Source organism: Chenopodium album, chromosome 15 (genome assembly GCF_948465745.1).
Source record: "Chenopodium album chromosome 15, dcCheAlbu1.1, whole genome shotgun sequence".
In the NCBI taxonomy this organism is placed as follows: domain Eukaryota; kingdom Viridiplantae; phylum Streptophyta; class Magnoliopsida; order Caryophyllales; family Amaranthaceae; genus Chenopodium; species Chenopodium album.
In genome coordinates this window covers 9,037,404-9,062,387 of record NC_137848.1, presented here as the reverse complement: position 1 = coordinate 9,062,387, position 24,984 = coordinate 9,037,404, and the positions used below count along the sequence as shown (strand labels likewise).

General features: G+C 33.1%; 2 protein-coding genes across 2 annotated transcripts; one reads left to right on the top strand and one right to left on the bottom strand.

The window, feature by feature from the left end:
- Positions 1 to 14,435: 14,435 nt before the first annotated feature.
- On the bottom strand, positions 14,436 to 18,453 carry LOC145581821 (GDSL esterase/lipase At4g16230-like). Its single transcript, XM_081638850.1, has 5 exons — positions 18,198 to 18,453; positions 17,649 to 17,779; positions 17,252 to 17,494; positions 14,851 to 15,106; positions 14,436 to 14,665 (listed from the first exon to the last, which is right to left on the bottom strand). The coding sequence occupies exons 1-5, from the start codon at positions 18,451 to 18,453 to the stop codon at positions 14,436 to 14,438; spliced, it is 1,116 nt and encodes a 371-aa protein (XP_081494976.1).
- A 2,530-nt stretch (positions 18,454 to 20,983) lies between these two features.
- On the top strand, positions 20,984 to 24,075 carry LOC145580746 (receptor-like protein EIX2). The gene is made up of 2 exons (XM_081637860.1): positions 20,984 to 23,294; positions 23,325 to 24,075. The coding sequence occupies exons 1-2, from the start codon at positions 20,984 to 20,986 to the stop codon at positions 23,984 to 23,986; spliced, it is 2,973 nt and encodes a 990-aa protein (XP_081493986.1). The 3' UTR covers positions 23,987 to 24,075.
- The last annotated feature ends 909 nt before the right edge of the window (positions 24,076 to 24,984 follow it).

Below are 24,984 nucleotides of genomic sequence, written 5' to 3'. Positions count from 1 at the left end.
AGGATTTGGAAACAGTTTGAGACATCTTCGCGTTCTTAGCCTAAGAAGCAACAAATTTGTTGGAGGTATGCCTTTAAGCCTTCGTCAAATGTCCTTACTCTAATTACTGGATCTTTCAAACAACCACTTTACTAGCACCATTCCAAAATGCATATACAATCTTACAGTAATGCAAAACAAGATAAATTTACTACCTGAATTTGAATGTGATATCATCATATTCAAATATTCTGGATCTGCTTAGGCGTATTATTTAAGAGAATACTCCGATGTTGAAAAGCTAATGTGGAAAAGAAGAGAGCAAAGTCTAACAAAATATGCAATGAAACTAGCTAGAGTAATAGATTTATCAAACAATAATCTAGAAGGAGAAATTCCCTTGGAAATTTCATCTTTGGTTGGCCTCGTTGCCTTAAATTTATCAAGAAATCATATGCATGGGAATATTATTACATCGATTGTGTTAGTTGAGACGATTAATACAAGAGAGGGGGTGAATTGTATAGAGTTCCTAGTGACTACTTTTTGCGGATAAATAAACAATGCGTATAGGAACTTAAGCAAACACACAGTTTTTACGAGGAAACCTTCCAGGGCCCAACTGGAAGTAAAACCTCGACCCTACCTTAGGGATTTCAAACACAAATCACTTCACTATAATAGGGCAAATACCAAGTTACAACCTATTAGACACAGACCTTTATTTCACAAGTTCCTCACTGGACTTGCTACTTGATAGGACCCTATCCTACCCAACCTAAGTACCACACTTAGACTCACTCGTACCACCAAAGTACTACCAAAGTACACAATACTCTCAGCCTCACCAAGAAGCTTAAACAAAACTGTATAATAATCAAACTATAAAATCACCCAAATAACCCAACCAATACAAATACACGATGCCTATTATGATAGGTAAGCAATGCACGAAATCCGAAACTAATATGATAAGTTAAAAGCTTGGTAAACTTACTCGTTTAAACCACTTAGATTTCTCCACGCATAAATTCACAAAAACCTAAAACATTTTTGCTCTCTACTATTTATACAAGTAACACTTGTATAGAAAGTAGGTTTTCTAAAAAGATAAATATGTTAACTTGACTTATCTTTTATTAAACACGGTTTTGGTAAATCAAGTGGAATAAAATCTTTTCTGAAAATAAGAATTAAAGATTTTTATGAAGAAAACTTATCTTTCTTAATAAACCTACTTTAGATAAAAGATAATCTTTTTGTTACAAAATCTTTTCCTAAAGTCTATCTTTTATTATCTTCCATATTTATTTCATTTATCAAGCAAACTTATCACGTTTCTAATAAATCTCGTGCACTAACCTACTTACCATATTTACAATAATTTCTAAGAATAAACTTTAACAATTATTGATGCGCCGCATTCTGATCGGATGAATTACTTGGGTTTCAAGCATATTAAGTTCCACCAAAGAACTTAACTGCTAGACTTCGAGTTCCTGTTAGGGAACTTAGTTCTTGTTAGAGAACTCTTCCTCTGATTCGTTTAACTTCTTCAATAAAGATCTTCTTCATGTCTTCTTAGATTCAGACAGTTCTTCAATCACCAAGATTATTCTGCACCTTGACTAATCACACACTAGAGAATCTTTATTAGATGAGTTTGCTTTTTATTTTAAGTTCCTCATCATCAAAACCTTTATGCTTCAACAGATTGGACATTTAACATCTTTGGAGAATTGGAGGCACTTGATTTACCAAACAACCATCTTTCTGGTGAGATCCCTATGAGCCTCGCTGATTTGAATTCTCTTGGTACTTTGGATTTGTCCAACAACCACTTTTCCGGAAAAATTCCAAAGGGGCCTCAACTTCAAACCTTTGAAGCTTCGTAATACACGGGGAATTCTGGACTTTGTGGAATGCCACTCCCCATATGTCCTTGGGATCAACTACCCGATGATACTCCAACTATTAAAGATAATTCTGACCACCAAGATGAAAGTGAAAGCAATGACTTTTTTCTAAGGTTGTACATCAGCATAGTGCTCGGATTTATTATAGGATTTTGGGGAGTTTGCGGAACATTGGTGCTAAAAAGATGTTGGAGACATGCCTTTTTCGAATCTTTTATGATGTGAAAGACAAGCTCTATGTCATGGTTTTCGTCAACATTGCCAAGGTTCGAAGGAGGCTGTGAAACAGATCTGTAGTTCAATCCTTTTTTCTTTATATATATATATATATATAGAAAACTAGACATGCATGATAGAAAAATATACCACTACAACAGGGATAATACAACAGATGTTTTATGTAACATAACTAAATGAATCTCGAATATGTCTGATAATACTAGTATAAAGTTGTAAGGTATTTTTTTTAAAACATGCATGCAATGGGTTTCACAACTTCAGTTTCTATACATGCATATGTTGTTGACTTGTTGTACTAATTGTATTTTATTTTCCTAATGGAATTTATATGAAATATCAGGGTCAGTGCAATTGGTTACGATTAGAGGTGGTTATTGGACAGAGTAACCCAATGATAATAGAGTCAGGGCCAAGCTTATAGGGTTTTTAATGGACAGGGAGGGCCCTTGGATAGGGTCAATATAGGGCCAATATGCTTTTTCCAATTTAGTTGATAAAGAAAATACATAATGTAAAAATAATTATATAGATGAATTTTTATTCATATGTATTTAATATGGCTTTGTCCAATATTTATTTTGATTGATATTTTGTAGGCCCGTCCATTATCGGCCCGCGGCCCGCATAGTCTCGACCCTATATTGACCATATGAAATGTGACCCTCTTTGACCCTGACCCGACCCGCCCAATAACCATGTCTAGTTACGATCAATAAGTTCACCCATTTTTCGAGTACAATTCATTGTTGCTTCATGTCAAATTTTCAGATAGAATAGTTTTTAACGTGTCTAATCACATCATTAGTTTTGTAAAATAATGATCATTATATATTCAAATACGAAAAATAAAGTGCACGTAATTTCAAAAAATAAAAAGATGGACAAAATTATTTGTTAGGAATGTTAGCACTTAAGTACCATTAGTCTGTGTTCATTAACCAAAAGCAAGCTAATTAAGTACGCGTATTATTATAATAATATATCTCTTATCCAAGACTAATTACTTTTATAATTATTCTGCTTTGCGCTTTTAATTAAGGTGGGTGATGCTTTAAACTAATTGGTTTTGATAGAGGAAAGTGAGGCAATTTGTAAAAAGAAAATCAAAGTAAGGTTGAAAGGTAAATGACTAAATGTTACTATCTTAGCAAAAGAGATTTTTTAGAAAATAACACCACAAAAATCACAGAATTTTGATTATAACACCACAAATTTTAAAACTTTTATTATAACATCACCAAAAAAAACCCATAAATTGGATTTTACCACCCACTAACGGATTTTGGGATAGGACCACTATGGACACATTTTAATTAGGCACCGATTTAAAAAAAATTTAAAAATTTTAAAAATAAAAAGAAATCAACCCTAACCCAGCCACACACTAACCACCACCGGCAGCCCAATCCTAGCCGCTGGGCACCAATCCTAAGCTGTCGGCACCCTCTCTGATCTCCCACCAAAACCACCAAAACCAGCCCAACCATCACCCTCAAACCCGTCGACAACCACTCCAGCCCTTTTAACCGCTGGCCGCCGCAATAACGAAATCGACAGCGAAATTCGCCGCCTAGAAATCGAATGCCCAGTAATGGGTTTGGGTTTAGCCGTTAAGGTGAGGGTGAGAAGAGTAGGACGATTTGTAGGTTTGGGTATGGGTGCGGGTTGGAGTTTTGGCGATTCGACAACGGTGGTGGTGATGCTACTTGGTTAGATGGTGGTGGCATGATTTTGCGCTGCTTTGGTTCGGCGATGGAGTTATCGAGGGATAAGGCTAGTGGGGTGATGGAGTTTACCGACGACTTGGTTGGGTTTGCGGCAGTGGGGCTGGTCAGCGGTGGTGTGTAGGGAAGTCGACGATGGTGTTGGTGGCTGGGTTAGGGTTTAGGATTTTTCTTTTTTATATAATTGTTTTTAAACCAATAAACAACTGACACGTGTTTATGGAGGACCCCGCCAAACGGATTCCATCTAAGGATCCGTTAAGTGGTGGTGAAATCCAAATTTTTGGTTTTTTTATGGTGTTATAATAAAAGTTTTTTTATAGTGTTATAATCAAAATTGTGAGAATTTTGAGGTGTCATTTTCTAAAACAATCCTAGCAAAAGTGGTCATAATTTCATGGTGATAACATACTAAAAACATAATGTGAAAAAAAAACCATTAAACATGATACGAATCAGCCGAGATTTTATTCTATGCCATGAGAAAAAGGGAATTTCCCTATACAGTACATTAGCAAGATGCACAAAAATTAAGTAATGCAAAAGCAAAATCAACTATCCGTACACAGATTTACCAAGCCAAAAATATTGCTTTGGCATGTGCGAAATACATATTGCAAATTGCAATTGACGAAGCCGAAATTCGAAGATGAACCCCAAAAAGGCAAAAAACCCTTATTACTAAAAAATTCTGCTTGTAATTCTAAAAATCGTGCAAAAAACAGCAATAAAAAAGTAAAATGAAACAAAGTTCATTTACAATTGAACTCCAAAAATCTATGTAGAATGAAAATAGTAAGAAAAAAAGAAGAGATCTTACCTAGTTGAAATCGAGTTCACAACTTCAGTAAATATAGAGCCAAAATTCCATAGAATCGAGTATAAACCCTAAATTTCAAAGAACCAAAACAAATTTTCTGGATTTTGGGGGTTTTTTGTCGAGTTTCATCATTTTCTAGTCGATTTTTCTGGGATTTTTCCTTGAATTTTATGGAGTATGGGGGTCGAAATTTCTGGGATTTTGGTCGAATTGTACAGGGTTTTAAGCCGATTTTAATGGGGTTTCTGGGAGGTTGAATTTTCTGGGGTTTTTGGGTTGTTTGTTTTTCAGGAACTTATTCTTCTCGTTTCTTATGATTAAATTAGGTTCAAGTTCCTAAAAAAAAAGTTCAAGTTAATTGCGTCAGTAAGTATAGAGTAGTTAATATGTGACGCAATTAACTAAAAACACTAATAGAAAATATCTAAATTCCGACGGAAAAATTCCGTCGAAAACATCCCGTTTTCCGTCAAAAAACCCGTTTCCGACGGAAATTCCGTCGGAAGCGGTTGTCGGAAAAGGTGTTGTAGGAAAATTGTGTTTTCCGTCGGAACCGGTTTTCCGACGGAATTTCTGACGGAAATTTTCTGTCGGACGACAAATTTTGACCCAGGGGAAGTCCGTCGGAAATTTCCGACAGATATTATTCCGCCAGAAAATTCCGACGGAAATTCCGTTGGAAAATTCAACTAAAAAAACAAAAAAAAAACTGCACCACCACTCTACAACCACCAGCCCCCACCCTACAACCACCGGCCCCCACCACCATCGACACTACCACACCAAAAATGAACCCCAAAACACGAAAATGAATCCCAAAAATACGAAACACCAAAAAACGAAAAATTAAATTCAGTAAATTAAACACTAAAAAAGGAAAATTAAATCCAAAAACTCGAAAATCAACCCCAACAAAATAGAAATCCCCCCAAAAAATCGAAAATTAACACTAAAAATCGAAAAATAGCTTAAAAATCTTAAAATTAACAACAAAATCGAAAAAAAATACCACACAATATATAATCAAAACCTCTAGATCTACATATTTAAACGTAATTTTGTTTAAAAAACGATAATTTTATTACAAGATATATATATAAATATACAATTATCTAATAAAATTCATAAATTAACATAACAATTACAAAACAATAAACTAGATCTACAATCTACCTAAATTAAAACTAGATCTACAAAACAAAAACCTTGGGAGTGAGAAGATCAGGACGGTGGTCGTCGTAGGCTTTGTGGTTGTTGCGCTGTTGTTGGTGGTGATTGACATCGGTGGTCGTCGTAGGCTCTGTTGTTGTAGCGTTGTATTTATTATTCCGTAATTAGTGCTTGATGTTAATGGGGAAAGGTGAGAACGAAGAGAGAGAGAGAGAGAGAGAGAAAGGAGAAATAAACAAAAGAAATAAGATGTAGAAGGAGAAGAAGACCGAGAAGAAGAGAAGAGGAGAGGATGAAAGAGAAGACAGAAAAGAAGAGAAGAGGAGAGGAGAGAGAAAGTGAAGGGGAAAGGGGAAGAGAAGTGGCGGAATGTTGAAATGAAGGGGGGTTAGTTGTTTAGGGTTCCGAATTTTTTTCTTTTTTTTTTAAAATTAGTTTCCGACGGAATTTTCCGTCGGAAAATTCTGACGGATATAAATTCCGTCGGAAAATTAAATTTTCGACGGAATTTTCGAATTCATCGAAAATATGTCGGAAATATTGATTTTTCCGATGGATTTTTAGGTCCACATTCCTACTATATGAAAGTCATAATAATCAAAGTATACGAGGAATTTGATGTATGAACTATATATGAAAATGGTGGTGCTCCACATTCCTACTATATGAATGAAAAAAATGGGCATTCGTATATAAAAAGTCCAAAACTTCATAATGTCCTTTTTAAGATTCTTATAAAATGTCCAAAACTTCATAATGACCTTTTTTAGGTTCTTTTAACATGGAGTGTGTATACTCATTAGTTACCATCCTAGTAGTGTATTCACATTGAATTTAAGTTTAATTAAGCAAATAACATTTGAATTTCTCCGTATAAAATAGATAGATGTGGACAAAGAGGCAATAATGTAGCTTATTCCTATTGATATTGACAAAAAAGTAAAAATATTAGATAATGAAATATGTAGTCGAGTGGAATTCTGTTAAATATCTCTCAATGTGTATTTTAATAATATTAACTTTTCATATATACTAGCTAGTATTTTTTTTTTTTTTTTTGAAGGTACTATCTAGTAATTAATTGTTAGTGAGTTTGAGATATTTTCACTTGAACTTATGTTGTTATGGATTGATACAAGTGATGATAAAAGAAATATTTCAACTACTTTAGAATCGAGAAAGTAGTAATTTACTCCGTACTTTCTTCATATTTCCTGCAACTTAACCTGACGTTATTGAATTGTGATTGAGTTCATAACACCTAAACGCGGTACTACAAGAAAAAAATTGTGTATCAAACAAAAGAAAAACGTGTTTGGACGAAGAGATGACCTTTAGTAGATATGAATGACATGACTAAAAATAGTAACATAATCTTAAACCTATTTATATAAATATATAGTAGTATATGTTTAACACTTTGATTCATAAACCCCAGCCAAAAGTAGTGTCACAATGATGAATTTGTATTATTGTACCATGAAAAGATTCAATCAACTTTACCTTTTCCTTTCTTTAATTTTTGCATCCTATTACTTGAGTTGTCTTGCTGATGGGATTTCCACTAGCGGCAACAATGTCATGTGCTTCGACCATGAAAGGGAAGCTTTGCTGAAATTCAAAGAAGGGATCCAAGTTGATCGTTGTGGGATGTTGTCGTCTTGGGTGGATGATGATGATAATAAAAATTGTTGTCAATGGCATGGCGTTCGATGCAGCAACCGAACTGGTAATGTCATTAAGCTCGACCTTCGTGGGGCTTACACTTCTTATTATAAGGATCGTTGTTTGCAAGGTAAAGTGAGTTCTTCCCTCGTTGATTTGAAGCATTTGACTTACTTGGACCTTAGTTTCAGTTACTTCCAAAACCAACAGATTCCCACCTATATTAGTTCCCTATCCAATTTAAAATATCTCAATCTTTCTTTTGCTGGATTTGTTGGAGAGATTCCTAACCAGCTCGGAAATCTTTCGCGCTTAATGTATCTTGATCTCAGTTTATATTCTTCATTTGAAACTATTTCTATATATTGGATTGAGGACAGACAGTACAACCATTATGTAAAAAACTTGACATGGCTTTCGCGCTTAACATTTTTGAGATACATTAACTTGAGTGGTATAGATCTTAGTATGGTCATAAACTGGTTCCAAATCATGAACAACTTTCCATCATTAGAAGTTCTTTACTTGGATTCCTGTAAACTTTATCCTAGAGTTCCATGGCCACTTTCATACAAAAATTCCTCAACAACTCTTTCAACTATTAGTCTTGCGATGAACAACTTGGATTCATCAATATTCCAATGGTTGTTCCATTTGAATGATATTAACCCTCACCTTGTACATATCAATCTCAATTCTAATCTAACTCGAAGGATCAATTCCAAATGCATTTGAAGATATACAATCTCTTTCATATCTCGACCTCTCTACCAATAAGTTGCAAGGTGCAATTCCAAGTTCTTTTGGGAATATGCATGCTCTTTCATATCTCGACCTTTCTAATAATAAATTGCAAGGTACAATCCCAGCTTCTTTTGGAAACATGAAGTCCCTTTCATATCTCAACCTCGGCCTCAATCAATTAGAAAGTTCAATTCCAAACATAAAACATCTCAAACATCTTATTCTCTCATCCAATAATTTCAAGCTCTTGTCAAAAACACTTGGTAATCTGTGTAGCTTAGAAGAACTTAATTTATCTTTTAATAATCTCACCCAAGAGCTCGGCGACATAATCCAAACACTAAATGGATGTACAAAAGCATAATTATTAACTTTATGGTTGGAATATAACCAAATTTGGGGTCCAATTCCAGACATGATCAATATCTTTTCTTCATTACAATCATTATATCTTTATAATAATCAATTGAATGGAACAATTTACTCAAAGATTGGGTGATATGTCTATGCTAAAGTGATAGGTCCTAATTTGTACACATATTATGTGCTTATCTACTCTCCATTGCTTATGGATTTAGAGGTCTAAGGTGTATTTTTACATTATTTGCTTAGGTTATGCTCTAGTATTCTTCGTTTGTGTGTTTTGATGATTTTCAGGTGATTTTGATGCAAATGGATTATGGTTGGCTAATTTTGAGAATAATAATAATGGAGTATGAAGCTATCTCACTCAAGGATCTAAAATCATGTCTTCGAGAGGAAATAAGGATAGAAAGAAGCAAAGGCGTTGATGAAAGACTTGACAAATATGAGTCCTGTCCACTATTTTGATCATAACTTTTGATCTACAAATTATTTTGGAGTTATTCAAATTGCATTAAAAAGTAGACTTTAAGAGCTTTCCAACGATATATTACACGCCTCAAACAAAGCTCTAAAACTCAAGTTATGTCCATTTTAAGAAGAGCTATGCGTGCAGCAGCGAGACACGGACGTGCCTCATGCTAGCACGTCCGTGCAAGGGCGAGTAAATCATCTTATTAGCGGATTATTTTCCTAATTCTATCATAATTCTTAGCTTTGTTATAATTACTCCTTAGCTTTATTATCCCAAAACCCCCATTAGTTTAGAACCCTAGTTTCTCTCTAGATTTATTTTATTCAAGTATTATATTTTCTTTTTCTCTTTCTTTTATGTTTAATTCTTTTATTATGTTAGTGTAAACTATTATTCCAGGGTTAGGTTGAACCCTAGCCATGATTGATACTTGATTTGTTCTTTTAAATTCTCAATTAATTATTTATATAGTTCATGCTTAATTGATTGTGCTTATGCCAATACTAGATTAGAGATAATTAGTATTGTTATTATTCCTTTGTTTTAATCGCAATGAGAGTTGGGTTTTAACGGATTTGAATAGATCAATAAAGGGTTTGAAGTTCATCATGAAAATAGTTGAATGGATGATTAGGAAGTTAGAGTAATGTGCTTAATGTCTCTAATTTGCATGATTTCATGAGAATAGGCTTGACTGTGATTAGGAAAGCCATAGATAACTCGAGAGAGACCCTTGGTATTATCTAAGTATTACTTTTCCTTATGAACATATGATTAATTAATTGGGGTAAGAGTTTGTCTTGTATAGATTATGCTAGTGGTGATACTTAATTCTAGATCTTTTATTATTTCTTTTTCTTGCTTTAGTAGTATAATAAATCCAACCCTATTTTTATTTGACTCGACTATTTAATTATAATTTATAGAATTCAATATTAATACTACCTTCTCTGTGAGATCGACCCTAACTTACCCTACTACATAATTAGGGGGTTTAGTTGGGTATTATTTTTGTTAGGTTTGCGACCGCCTATCAAAATTTGGCGCCGTTGCCGAGGAAGGTGACGGATTGATTTGGTTTGCTTAGAATTAATTAGTATTTTTTAAAAAAAAAAATTTTTTGATCCCTTGTTCACATATTGTCGTTTGATCATGGATTATTGGAATCAATACAATGGTCAGTATTCTTATAATTATCATCAAGATAATGGTTATAATGCCTGGGATTATCATGTTTCTTATTATGATACCTATTATCAAAATTCCCAAAACTTTTGCAGGAACTCCTATGATTTTTCCGTGATAGTCAAACTTATGAGAATTATTATGACCCTTCTCCTCATTATGATTATCAATGTGATAACTCGTATGCTCCATTTGATTTTCAATTTTCTTATGAACCCCAACCATTTAAATCAAAATTAGAGCTTCTTATTGAAGAAAGTGCTAAAATATACAAGGACATTGAAATTCAAACATCTGAATCAAGATTAAAGTTTATTTTTGCAAATTTCATTGACGAGGTTAATTCTAGTTTAGTGCAACTAACTGACCAATCAAAGAATTTACAAGCTCAGTTCAATTCTATTCACCAGTCTCTTGACTGTCAATTGATGTATGATGATGATGGCTTAAGGTATGATGAGAATGAAATCCATGTAGAGGAGAGTAATGATGAAAATTGTGAGAATTTGAAGGAAGTTAGGGATGAAATTTGTGAATTTGATAATGAAGAGGTTAATTTTGGGGATTATAAGGTTGAGAGAGTAGAGATTAGTGCGTCTTTATTCAAGATGTTGTCTGTTGAGCCTCATATTCCTTTTTCTAGAAAGCTTGGTCTTTTCCCTTGTTCTCCCCCTTTACATCTCCCTTCTTTCGTCCTTTCACCTCCGTCAATCCATGATAATTTTGTGAACAAGGATTCTCATTTGGATGTAATTAATGTGAATATTTCTTTTGTGTTTCCCAAGTGAGTCTAATAAGGTTGTAAATAATTTTTCTTTTTCTTTTGAGTCTTGATTTTCTTTTTGTATTTTTAGCAGAGCCTTTAGTGTTTTATATATTCTTTCTCTAATGTTTTTCTATCTAATATTTTCTGAGATGTTTGCCGGAACATATGATAAGCTTCTCAGAGCACTATATTGTTCTGCATTGGTCTATAAATTTTACTAGAATTTTAGAATTTAAGGTTTTATATTATGATTTTTTTTTTCCTGTTTGACGTTTAGTGTAGCAAATAGTTTAGTAGTGTTTTGGGATTTTTTTTTTCTTGTTTTTATTAGGTTAGGTAGTTCTGTTTTTTAGCTTTCCTTTTTTTTTTTTTTTTACGTTTTGTGCAGTAGATTAGTGGGGTAGTTTTGGTCTTGTGTTTTATTAGTGTGTTAGGTAGCTTTTTTTTTTTTAGCCTTTTCATGATTTAGTAATGTGTAATTGCAGAATTGCAGGTGGAAGAAGGAGTTGCTCCATGATCACCAAGAAAGCAAGTAGCATATCAATCAATAACATAATACTAAAATAGAAATTAAGAAATGACTGTTATTTTCCCTCCAAAGCCATCTTTCATCTTCTCTTGCCAAAAATGCTTTAGAGAATATTTATATAATATGATAATATGATTTGTTATTGGTTTTCTTATATCTTCTATGTATACACAATTAACTAAAATTTTATTCTAAATACGAAGTATTATAATTCGTATCTTTTCTTGCCAAAATCTTTTAAAATAATATTTGTATAATATAATCGATTTTCTATTTGGTTATTTTTTTGGGAAATCATACTTTTTTATATAATGAGATGCATTTTATATTGTGTCGGGAAAAATAAATTAATGTGACTATATTCTTTTCTCCAAAAAATTGCAAGATCACTTTGACTATCAGCTAAACTCTATTTCCTCTATTTAATCCCATTTTACCATATCACATCCCTATTTTATTTGTTTTTCTTTTTCATTTCGTATGTATTATTGAATTAAGGACTAGAGTATCAAACGTTATTATTATTGTTGTAGTAAGTCACACATTGATTTTCAAACTTTTTCAATAATATACAACTTTAATTTATGCAAATTAAATTTTTTGGTCAAATTTGTGCATCGTACGGGCACTAATCTAGTACAATTATACAGTGTAGTCCGCAAGCAAGTTGCGGCAAACTCGTTCCTTCCACAGCCTAGTTGCGGCCTAGGACGTTACACCGCAGCCACACCGCGGCACAGAGTTTGCAAAGTATTAAAAGAAAGAAAAGCGAATAAATGTCGGAAGGAGATAGAGAACAAAAGACTTACATAAGACTCCAAGAACTCCCGTCACTTCGAAGCTACTCAGTTGGGATGACAGGGACCAAGATTACAACCATTGTCGATCATATTCCTGCTATATTCATCTCTTTATGACAAATTTTCGACTGCTCACATATTACAAAAGAAAGATTTTCCTGTTCAATTGAAAAATTCGAGCACCCTTAGACAAAAGAATCGAAGTTATTGGCAGAGTCTCGAGAATGAGGAGTAGTTGAGTATGATTATTTGGATATTTTTTTTGGTCCTAATTGTGATATTAGTGGCGGTGACTGTTAAGAAGGACCCTCTGATATTAGTTGGGCAACATTGTCATTGTTTTAAGGGAATGCATATGATTGGAGGAGACTTTTGGGTTTAATTGTAGAGGCAAGTCAGCCATTGTTCCATTAATTTATTCAAGTACTATGTGATATTATGAGTCATAATGAGTTTACTATTTACCCAATTAGATTTTGACACTTTTATACTCCCTTCTTTTCTAAATAATTGACACATTTAACTTTTTTCCATTATTTATATAGTCAGTCTGACCATCATTTTTTAGTTAGGTATAAAAAAAAACACATTTTATCATGAAATATATATATGGTTAAATATTACGTAGGTATTAATATAAAGTTTCATGATATTAACTTTTTAAATATTTTTTTTACTAATATTTAATCATATCATATGTATTTTAAAGATCAAATCAAAAGATTGGTATGTGTGCCAAATTTAATTGTGTCAATTATTTTAGGAACAGAGGGAGCGAGTATCAAATTTTGACTCTTTTAAATTGGATTTTTGACATTATAATATCATATGTTGACGTACTAGACTTCGTTTTTTTTTTTGACATTTATTTTTCACATTTTAGAAATATATTTTACCTATTTATATCAGATTTTGACTCATTTACGTCTGATTTTGATAGTCTAATATCATATTTGACATTTTTTTTTTTATCAAATTTTGACTCAGTTACATCTTATTTAATAGTCTAATATCAGATTTTGACAATGTTAGACGTAGTATTAGATTTTGACATTGGAATCAAAACTCAAGTAATAAGTCTTCCACCACTTTCTTCTTTAGGACAGCCCTTCCCTCCACCATTTCTTTTCGGGGGCGTTTGTTATACGCCGGCCGATTGTGGTGGTCGTTTGGGGGAGGCTGCCAGTTTTGAGGAGGGGGAAAGGGAGGACGCGGAATTTTCCGGTAGCTAAGGCTGAGAAAGGAGGTGCCGGAGGTAGGGCAAGGGCGGCTGACGGTGGGGTGGGGTGGCTGTGGTTAGTTTTAGGGTTTTGGTTTCCTTTTTTTTAAACCAATTATATGCCTACACTTGGTACATTGGGCCCTACTAACGGATTCCATCTAGCAATCAGTTAAGTGGTGATAAAAACGATAAAAACCATTTTTAAAAAAAAAAATTGGTGGTTTTAAAATATTTCTTTTTTGGTTGTGTTAATAACCAATTTCGTAATTAAATGGAAGAGTGGAACATGTGAGTCTCAAGTCATGAATCTTTATTTGTCCTCAAGGAATATCATTAGACTCTAAGTGGACTAAAATAAGCAAACATATATACTAACTTTGTTTCATATTATTTACAACGATTAGACATTTTCTACTTATGTCTAATCGTTGTAAATAATATGAAACGGAGTTGTGGAGGTAGTATATGGGCATGGCATTGTAAGTCACTGGAAATTTTCTATGTTTATTACCTTTTTTCTAGTGTTTCTAGAAGGATCTAAGAATGTGTTGAGCGATCAAATGTGAAATGATTTTGTATGCTTTTGTAACTGGCATTTACGAAGTAGTATATAGCAAGATCGATAAACATGCATGCATCAACCAAGTCACCACTCACCAAGAGGAAAGAGTACTTGTAATTCAATAATATTAATGGATTAACATAACAAATGAATTACACAAATACATAATTGTATAAGAAATTTACATTTGAATTGCCCTATTTAGTTACAAAACTACCCTTCAAGTGTACGTATGCATGGTATTAATTGTATGGATCGAACAAGTGCAACGAATGTCAAGAGTTAAGTAATTGGCGAACATTGATAGGTGAAATATAACTATTATTCCCATCAAGCAGACCTTTGGCAATTATCATATTAGTGGCTTCAGATGGATGATATGGATCCCAAAATGTATACTTTGATCTATCACTGCAAATACTAGCTGTTGAAGAACAGGGAAGTAAACCTCCAGTTTTATCCCAAGGATTGTTATAGCAACATGCTGAATTTATAACCTCAAAACCTGTCATATTTTCATTCCAGAACAATCCACAATTAGCAATATCACCAATTTCATATGATAACGTGTTTAAAATAAAGTAAGAATGACATGTAGATATGTTATTAAAGGATGTTGCTACGAGTTGGAACAAGTAAGATATTGGCGGGTTGTGGGCGAATGACATACATTTAAATCTAAAAACGTACCATAAGATTGGTAATGATAGTCGATGTCGTTAAAAATGCCGTAAGTATCTCCATAAAGGAACTTGGATCCCTTAAGATTGTTGTTTAGCTCTGTAAGAAGGCTCTTTAATCGGACATTATATAATTGAGCTAGTTGATTAGGGTACGCAGCACATTGATTTCCTGAACATAGATTTATTTCTCTCTCGAATGGTATGCAACCAATTTGTCCAACATTTGCCACTAATAATTTCCTAGCACCCATATTATAAAGTCTCTGTTCAATATCACATGAACCAACATTAGCTCATACAAAAATAATTTTTTAGTGATAATGATCTATGTAAACATTGTACATTTGTACTCAGTTGCAATATAAATGTGCAATTTAAACTAATAATATGAAATTGGAAAAATTGTTAAAAATAATACAAACTTTCACCTATTCGCCAAAAACAAGTCGAACTTTCAATTTTTTCTAAATAATACAAATTTTGAATGGTATCCGCTTTAAACAAGTTATGACCGGTTAGTGACTTGATTAATAGGTACATGAGACACTTGTCATTTTTTAATTGGTTTGATAATTTAATTTGATTTTTTTAATTTAATGTTTTTATTAAAAAAAAAAAAAAAACTTCCCCACCATGGTACCACCCGCCCCTTAGCTTCCCCTCCCCTTCCCCAGTGTCTCCCGGCCCTCCGGCGATCATTTCCAGGCACCTCAACCCCTCCCCTGCGCTAGCGACCCCATTTCCGTCATCCCCATCTCTCCTCATCCCTTTCTCGACTCCTACCCACCACAAAAACGGACCCACGAAACCCCCCTCCAGTAGTCCCGCCCTACGAAAAACCCCAAATTTCCACAAAGTAGTGGAATCAAATCCAGCAGACCAGCACTACTACCAACCATATCACAAAAAACCCAAAAAGAATCAATATATCAACAATTCTTAACCAACCCAAAAATCATAGTATTCCACAAAACCGTATCTCTGTTAGACATTTTATCAAACACCTTATATGCATACACAATCTTGGAAAAAATTAAGATACAATCCAACAACAACAGACCCAACAAACAAAGTAGCGCCAAACCCATCAATGATCGAATGAGCATGAAACAACATACCAACCCTTTGATCCCCAAGTGACCAAGAAGCCGAAACTGCAAAAGCGTAGGTAAAGTTTCCATGCAATTGGGTATAAACAGAAACAGAAGTAGATGGAAAATGATTGAGAGAAAACCCACAAATGAGGACATTGTAGAGGAAAAGATATGGGGTTGGAGTTGAAGAAACAAGAAGATTAGCATGCCAGAATATTTGTGGATTTGATAAAATGTCGCAGAGTTTTTGATTTTTGTGATAAAGCATTGACAATGATTTGAGCATGGATTTGTTTGAGTTTTGTGAGTGTTGTTGATTTTGAGATGAGGTTGAGGGAGGGGGAGGACCAGACACCTGCAGAGGATCGCCGAAGGGCCAGTCGACGCCAAGGAAGGGGGGTGGTTAGGGAGCAGTGGCTGGTGGTGAGGAAGGGGGGTGATTTTTATTTTTTAATTGTTAAGTTTAAATGTTAATTATGAGTTAATTAAATTATTTAATGAATTTATAAAAAAAAAAAAGGTTTACCAGTCGTTTAGGTTGCAGGTAGTATAATCAAAAGTTTGACTTGTTTTTAGCAGACGAGTGAAAGTTCGTATTATTTTTGATAATTTTTTCTATAAAATTTGGTTTAGTTATATCATATGAAATGACTAGTATTTTCCTCAAAAAAAAAAATGAAATGACTAATATATTAATGATGTTGTTTAGTTTTCATTCGGTCAATTTACCAAAAATTTCACGTGAATTATGTGACATTTGAAGTAAAATCAATGTAATTAGAAAAAACACTTTATCTGCCAAAAGGCCTAGTGTTCCTACACTATCACATTGTCTGAAGTGACAACCATAATTTTTAAAAATGAACAATAGTGATTGCTTAAATATTATTTTTAAATACTAAAAAAAAAAATTATATAAAAAAATCATAAATTAATTAGGAAAATAACAACTAAATTGATAATTAATTTTTGGAAATGTAATATGAAGTTTTAAAATAACAAAATTGATTTTTCAATTAGTTTTAGCATTTAAAAATATTTCAAAAACCAACAAATCTAAACCATCTATTTTTTAAAATTGCAAGGTCATTTTTCAAAAAAATAAAATAAAATTGCAAGGTCATTTTTCAAATTACAACCGTAGAATCATCTCACCTTGTCATAATGAAATTAAGTCGGTAATTTTTTTTTTAAAAGAGAACCATCGTCGTTGAAGAGGGTTTTTAATTACTCGTTCTAAGACTACTTTACTATTTTAAACTTTACTTAGTGAGTCCTTAATAATAATAGGTAAGGTTATTGCACATGTCTCACCGTAAGTTGTAGTCTAAATTTAGATATCATGGTATCTATGAAAGCTTCAGGCTGCATCGTAAGACGGCCTTTGACAATAACTGGAAGTAAGTAATTAACAATGAAATCATTGGCACCAATTACTACTGAAAAAAAGGCTTTATTCATAAGCTCCTCTGTTGCTGCTTCTCCTATTTGAGCGATGATATCTTGCTTTGTATTTGCAAAATTATCTAGTTGTGCGTCAAAACTTATCCTCCCAATCTAGCATATGTGACATGATTACAAATTAGTACATACCATGGCCTTCTAATCCAAAATTATATAATTGACACGTTCATTATGTTACAATGTATGAAAAGAAGTTGTCGCATTTTCTAAAATAGTTGTCAAATAAAGGAAAGAGGGGTGGTCTTACAAAATTGGAGCCAGTCTTGTTGAGAATTCCAGCACCACCAGAAGCATAATTGACCCCTTTCAAAATCACACTCGCTTTTGTTGTTGGTGCCAAGTATGGTGGGCTTTGTCCAAATTTACCAAGTGTTTGGGCTAAATCCAGCAAAAAATAAAATTTCAAAAATTATTTCAAAAATAAACACATAATTAGTAAGAAAAATGTACAAGATTTTCTATTTTATTAACATAAGTTAAATATTTTACCAGCTATATATATTCTTACTTTAATTTAATTACATAGGATAAGTAAGACGACAACATTTATGTAGGCTAACGAGCAAATATATGTATGCTAGGACAATAATCATGTAATGTAGTATGTACTTCTATTTTAACATGTCAATTCAATGATTAATGATTTATTGATATATGTCGAGATTAAGCGTTAGCCTACTCATTTGTCCTATAAACTCGCGAAGACAAGGGGTTCTTGGAAAATAAGAAAGTCTTAAAATCAGAGTAACAACACAATATAGGAAGAACAGAGGAAATGTTACAATGTAAAACTTACCTAGAATGTCAACAATGGTTCGTCCATTGCTAAATCTTCCGGTCGGCCCTCCATAATCGATACCATAAGGCGCTTTATCCGCCTTAGCAAGGGACACAATATAGTTGTTGTTTCCTACATCCACGTCTGAATCTCCAAACACGAAATTTGCTATTTCTTCTTCTGCTCCATAACTTCTGAAATTGCCAAGTATACTTAAGGAAATAATAAGCATTGAGAAAATGTGTGTTCTTTTTTTATTTTGAAAAATACCCATTTTTTTTAAACCTTAAAGAATGAGCTAAATTGAATATTATTGGAAGAAAAAAAAGTTTTTGTAAGATGAAATATTTAAGTTTTAGAATTGAATAAATAATGAGAAGAAAATTTTCAGACAATTATATACAGAAAAATTAGGAAGAGATAAAGCGTTAAACATCCACTCCTAAGCTGCCATTTAGTCATTAACAGATTATTTTGATTAGCTAAAATATCCTATAATTAATACTTGTATATTTATGTCATAAATTAGTATATATATTGTTGTATATATATATTGTAAACTTGTAATGTCCTAGGATAGACTTAGTCCTACTATAATAATCTTTAGTTAATTTTTTTTGTTTTTTTTTTGTAATAAAAAAATTGTATAAACATTCCAAACATTCTTCTTACAGTCTTAGTTTGGTTACTGAATTTCCCAAACTAGAAAAACCAGAATTTCCAGCTATATTACAACAATAAATATAAGGTATTCGTTGACCACCCTTCTATTCTTAGGCTTTATGGAAATAGTTTGATGAATTATTCATCATTATCATCAATATTGTTTCGATGGATGCTCAATTTGAGTGGAATCCACACTCACGCCAACTAACTCAATGTTAGTTTTTCTCTTTATTTGATGATTAAATAAACACTGATCATCTAAATGAGAAAAAAATACCTTTAAATGCACTGTGCACTACCTGCGTGTATATAACGATATGTCTCCACATCTTGATGTTCATAGTACTCATAATAAACTTGAAGTTAAACTTCCGAATGTATTATATTGGAAAATTTGTTTGGAAGGGACATATATGTTCATTATTTTGTTTGGAAGGACCTTATATGTTTAAAGTGGTCTAAAAGACCTTATAAGTTTATTATGTTGTTTAGGGGACTTTGAGGTTGGAATCCTGTAATAATTGACTTTTTTCTCCGAGGTTTACCTCTAACATGACTTTAAAAAATGATCCCCCTTTTTTTTTCACGATTCCCCTCCATTCCTCATTCTCTCTCTTCTAATCCCCAAATGACACAAATTAAAATAAAGAAATTTGAGGGAAATTTGAAAATTTGAATGCTCTTTCATATCTTGACCTCTCCAATTATTACTTGCAAGCTAAGGTATCATTGCAAATTCTTTTGGGAACATGAAATCTCTAGCATATCTTTCTCTAGGGCAAAATCAATTCAAAAGTCTGATACCTAATACAATTTCAAACATAAAGCTTCTAGACATACATACATCTTGATGATCTGTCATCGAATATCCGGTCCTAGTTTCGGAATACACTTGTTAATTTGTGTAGCGTTCAAGAACTCCATCTATTTGCATAAACATAATCCAAACATAACCTTGATCTTGATCGATGAACTCCATCATGTTCACTCGCATATCATTGATGAACATCCAAACATAATCTTGATCTTGATGTCGGTTGGATTCCTCCATTTCAATTAGAATTGATCACATAAGTTCGTGCAAACTACCTGTTGTTAGAATTGCAGATAGTTTTTTCGATCCGAAGTCCTTTTGGAACTCAATGACATCAACATTAAGTTATCTAAATATATCTTGTTGATGGAGAAAGTTTATCTTCGTGACAAATAAAAAAAAATGTTTATCTAATGGCATTTTTGTAAATAAATCAATAACTTTTATTAAATATAAGTCCCACAAATATTGATTTATTTACAAAAATACTATGCTGACTGTGATATTTTGCTAATATATTTAGATACACGGTTTTTGTTTATTTAAAGATTAACAAATTCCCTTTTTTTTTCCTTTCCTTCCTTTAATGGCAGATGAATTTTAGTTTCCAATGAATGGTCAGATGGTGGTGTATATAGACATATAGTGGTGGTGCTCCACATTCCCACTATGTAAAATTTAATGAAAAATTTGGGCATGAATGTTGGCTAATTTTTAAAAAGCTATTACTCGTATATGTTAGTCCAAAACTTTAAATAACCTTTTTAAGGTTCTTTTAACATGGAGTGTATGTGTATACTCATTTACCTTCCTTAGTAGTGTATTCACACTAAATTGAAGTTAAATAAAGCAAATAACATTGAACTAAAATAGATTGACGTCAAATCAACAATAAAAAAAAAAGTATAAATGTTAAAGGAAACTATCAATAACTTTATATAATGGTTGCTTATTGATAAATAGTTATGTACGGATTAAATTTATGCATTGGCCCATAAGTAATAATAAAATAAAAGTGTCAACTAATTCAAAGCCGAGAAATTAAAATAGTAATTTACGTTCATTTTCCTTGCACCTTCTAAAAGTCGATCTAGGATTATTCCTTTTTGTGATCAAGTTCATAACACCTAAACGCGGTACTATAATAATAAAATTAAAAAAAAATGGTGTATGAAACAAAAGAAACATGTGTTTGGGCGACGAGACCTTTAGTAGATATGAACGACATGACTAAAAATAGTAACACAATCTTAAACCTATTTATATATAGTATGTATATGTTTAACACTTTGATTCATAAACCCCAGCCAAAAGTAGTATCACAATGATGAATTTGCATTATTGTACGATGAAAAGATCCAATCAACTTTACCTTTTCCTTTCTTTAATTTTTGTATCCTATTACTTGAGTTGTCTTGCTAATGGGATCACCACTAGCAGCAACAATGTCATGTGCTTCGATTGTGAGAGGGAAGCTCTGTTGAAATTCAAAGAGGGCATCCAAGTCGATCATTGCGGGCTGCTGTCATCTTGGGTAGATCATGCTGAACATAATAATTGTTGTCTATGGCATGGCATCCATTGCAACAACCTCACTGGTCATGTCACTATGCTCGACCTTCACGGTGTTGACACTTTTTATAAGGGCTATTGTCTATTGCAAGGTAATGTGAGCTCTTCCCTTGTTGATTTAAAGCATTTAACTTACTTGGACCTCAGCTTGAATAACTTTCAAAGCCAACCCATTCCCAATTTTATTGGTTCCTTTGTGAATCTAAGCCACCTTAATCTTTCCTACTCCGGATTCCAAGGAAAAGTTCCTAATCAACTAGGAAATCTTTCCCGTTTGACTTCTCTCGATCTTTCTATGAATAACGGTAATCTTTATATCAAAAACTTGTCATGGCTTTCGCGCCTCACTTTTTTGAGATACATTGATTTGAATTACATAGATCTTAGTAAAGCCACAAATTGGCTCCAAATCATGAACAACCTCCCACATCTAAGGGTCCTTCACTTGGATGGTTGCCTACTTCCTCAACAAATTTCATGGCCACTTTCATACAAAAACTCTACACATACTCTTTCTATTCTTAGTCTTAAATTTAATCGATTACATGATTCTTTTGTGTTCCAATGGTTGTTCAATTTGAGCGGAATCACAACTCACCTTAAGTACCTTGATCTGTCAGGTAATCAACTTAAAGGTCCTATTCCCGCTGCATTTGAAAATATGCAAGCTCTAACATATCTATTTCTCTCGGAAAATCAATTAGAAGGTCCGAGTCTAGACACAATCTTAAACATAAAGAATCTCACACACCTCGATCTCTCATCCAATAATTTCAACTTCTTGCCGATAACACTTGGTAACATGTGTAGCTTACAAGAACTCCATTTGTCATTAAATAATCTCACCTATGAACTTGCTAATATAATACAAACACTAGATGGATGTACCAAAAAGTCATTATTGTCATTAGATCTATCTTACAACCAAATTTGGGGTTCAATACCGGACACGATTGACACACTTCCTTCATTGAGAGAATTATTCCTTTTCAATAACCACTTGAATGGAACCATCAGTCAAAGATTGCGAACCTTGTCTATGTTGGAGACCCTTCATCTTTCGTCTAATTTCCTTAAAGGGACTCTATCCATCAACCATTTCTCAAATCTTTCAAGATTAAAGAACTTGGAATTGTATGATAATTCAGGATTGGTGCTCGATTTCAATGTTGATTGGGTTCCACCATTCCAATTAGATGTAATAAGATTAGGATCTTGTAGATTGGGACCAATGTTTCCAAAATGGCTTCTTAGACAAACCAATTATTCTGTGCTTGATATCCCAGAAACCGGAATATCAGATAGTATTCCAATGTCTTTCTGGAAGTCATTGCCACAAAATTTGAGATATCTCAACATGTCTCACAATAATATTTATGGAACACTCCCAGATTTACAAAAAATAGTCCCAAATATATATACTGAAACACTTAATATAGATATGAGCTATAATAATATTGAAGGGGCAATACCAACATTTCCAAAAAATGTTACCTCTATTTACTTGAGTAGCAACATGTTTATTGATCCTATTCCTTTCTTGTGTCCTAAATTCAAAACAAAGCTTCACAGTATTGACCTTTCAAACAACTCGTTGTCCGGTGAACTTCCAAATTGCTGGATTCATTTTGATCAGTTAATGTTCCTAAACGTAGATAACAATAGCTTTTCTGGTAGTATTCCAACTGCCTTAGGCTACTTGGAAAAACTTCAATTATTACACCTAGGAAAAAATAGGTTCTCAAAAGATATCCCGAGATCATTGATGAATTGTACTTCTCTAGTTAACCTCAATCTTGGTCATAATTCATTGAGTGGGCATATACCGATAGAAATTGGGTACAATTTAAGAAATCTTAGCTCTCTTATCCTAAAAAATAACACTTTTATTGGAGAGATACCACTAAGTATTTGTAAACTCTCCTCTCTCCAAATTTTGGATTTGTCAATCAACCACATTACCGGTGTCATTCCAAAATGCATACATAATCTTACGGCAATGCAAAATGGGACAGATTTAATGCCACCCTTTATTTACGATGAATTCGTTGATAAGAAAACCGGTTACAGTGTCGTTAGTGTGTACTCTGAAGTAGAAACAATAATGTGGAAAAGAAAAGAGTGGGATTTTAACACGAATAATTTGGGACTTCTGAAAGCAATAGACATGTCACAAAATAGGCTACAAGGAGAAATTCCCTTCGAAATTTCATTATTGGAGGGGCTTGTCACCTTAAACTTATCAAGAAATCATTTGCACGGAAATATTACAGCGATTGGACATTTAACATCTTTAAATGCACTTGATTTGTCAAACAACCATCTTTCTGGTGAGATCCCTACTAGCCTCGCTGATTTGAATTCTCTTGGTACTTTGGATTTGTCCAACAACCACTTTTCCGGAAAAATTCCAAATGGGCCTCATCTTGAAACCTTTGATGCTTCATCATTCACGGGGAATCCTGAACTTTGTGGAATGCCACTTCCACAATGTCCATGGGATCAGCAACCTGACAACTATCGAGTAAATGAAGATGATGACGATCACCAAGATAAAAGTGAATTCGATGACTTTTTCCTTGGGTTGTATGTTAGCTTGGTGCTTGGATTTATAATTGGATTTTGGGGAGTTTGTGGAACATTGATGCTAAAACGATCTTGGAGACATGCCTTTTTCCGATTCTTTGATGATGTGAAAGACAAGCTCTATGTCATGGTTTCCGTCAACATAGCCAGGATTCGAAGGAGGCAGTGAAGCAGGTCAGTATATCCTAATAAACTTTTTTTAGCTACTTGTTAACTGCATAAACATGTGTACAAAAATCTACTGGTTTTCTAAGAACATTAAATTATTTGCTACAGGTTGTTGCTTAGACAATGTACTGCTAGATCGAGACTCAAATCAGAGATCTTCAATTTGGCCACTACAAGTTGACTGCTTAAAGCCTAAAATGCCATTGTTAAAGTCACAAAATAAATTTTTATGTTTTTCCTATCCTTATCTTGCAGCAAGTTCATAATGTGTGTTGTATTCGTATGTGCTCAATGTAGTATTGTTGTTGTTTTAAGTTGAATGTATACTTTGTGATCGTTTCATTTCTTCAATGAACAATACATACTTCGTACAATGTACATCAGGGTTAAGCTACGGTTAATCTAGTAATTAATTAAATTCATACAATTACATAGAAAACAATATTATGTATATAAGTCAGATGATTCTATCAAAAACTATATAGGCCTATGAAAAGAGCTACACTCTCAGTAATTAATCTGTTTAGCCAATTATGTATCTAGCTAAGTGGCTAATCATATACTTCGTATTTAGTAGGCCAAAACATCATCAAGAAAAAATAGCATTTAATGTTAGGTTATACTTATAACTATCTTAAGACTAGGGAAGCTAACGCGCGCGATGCGCACGCCATATCTAGCCTTTTTTTGATTTGGTCTTAAATCACAAATAAAATTATTGATATATAAGCAACTATGTTTAGAAGTATAAATATCCGTGGCAACTAACATTAATGAGTGAAAAATAAGTAAATAAACATTTTTGAGGGTATAATCGTCAAATGTTATTCATTAAAAAAAATTGTACATATTAATGAGGGTATAATTGACAAACACACATTTTGAAGGGTATAATTGGCATAACGCTATTCATAAGAGCAATGTTATACTTTTTATAAGGTAGGGATAATGGCCAAACTTGCCAACAGATCTATCTACTAATTAATTTAAATCTTAAGA

What these genes read in the sequence shown, in the direction of transcription:
- LOC145581821 (XM_081638850.1), bottom strand. Translation starts at nt 18,453, where the DNA reads ATGGGTATTTTTCAAAATAAAAAAAGAACACACATTTTCTCAATGCTT. An exon ending in ACAAGACTGGCTCCAATTTT is followed by an intron (nt 17,495 to 17,648) that starts GTAAGACCACCC and finishes CACATATGCTAG; the next exon opens with ATTGGGAGGATAAGTTTTGA. An exon ending in CTATCATTACCAATCTTATG is followed by an intron (nt 14,666 to 14,850) that starts GTACGTTTTTAG and finishes AAAATATGACAG; the next exon opens with GTTTTGAGGTTATAAATTCA.
- LOC145580746 (XM_081637860.1), top strand. Translation starts at nt 20,984, where the DNA reads ATGATGAATTTGCATTATTGTACGATGAAAAGATCCAATCAACTTTAC. An exon ending in ATTCGTTGATAAGAAAACCG is followed by an intron (nt 23,295 to 23,324) that starts GTTACAGTGTCG and finishes TGTACTCTGAAG; the next exon opens with TAGAAACAATAATGTGGAAA.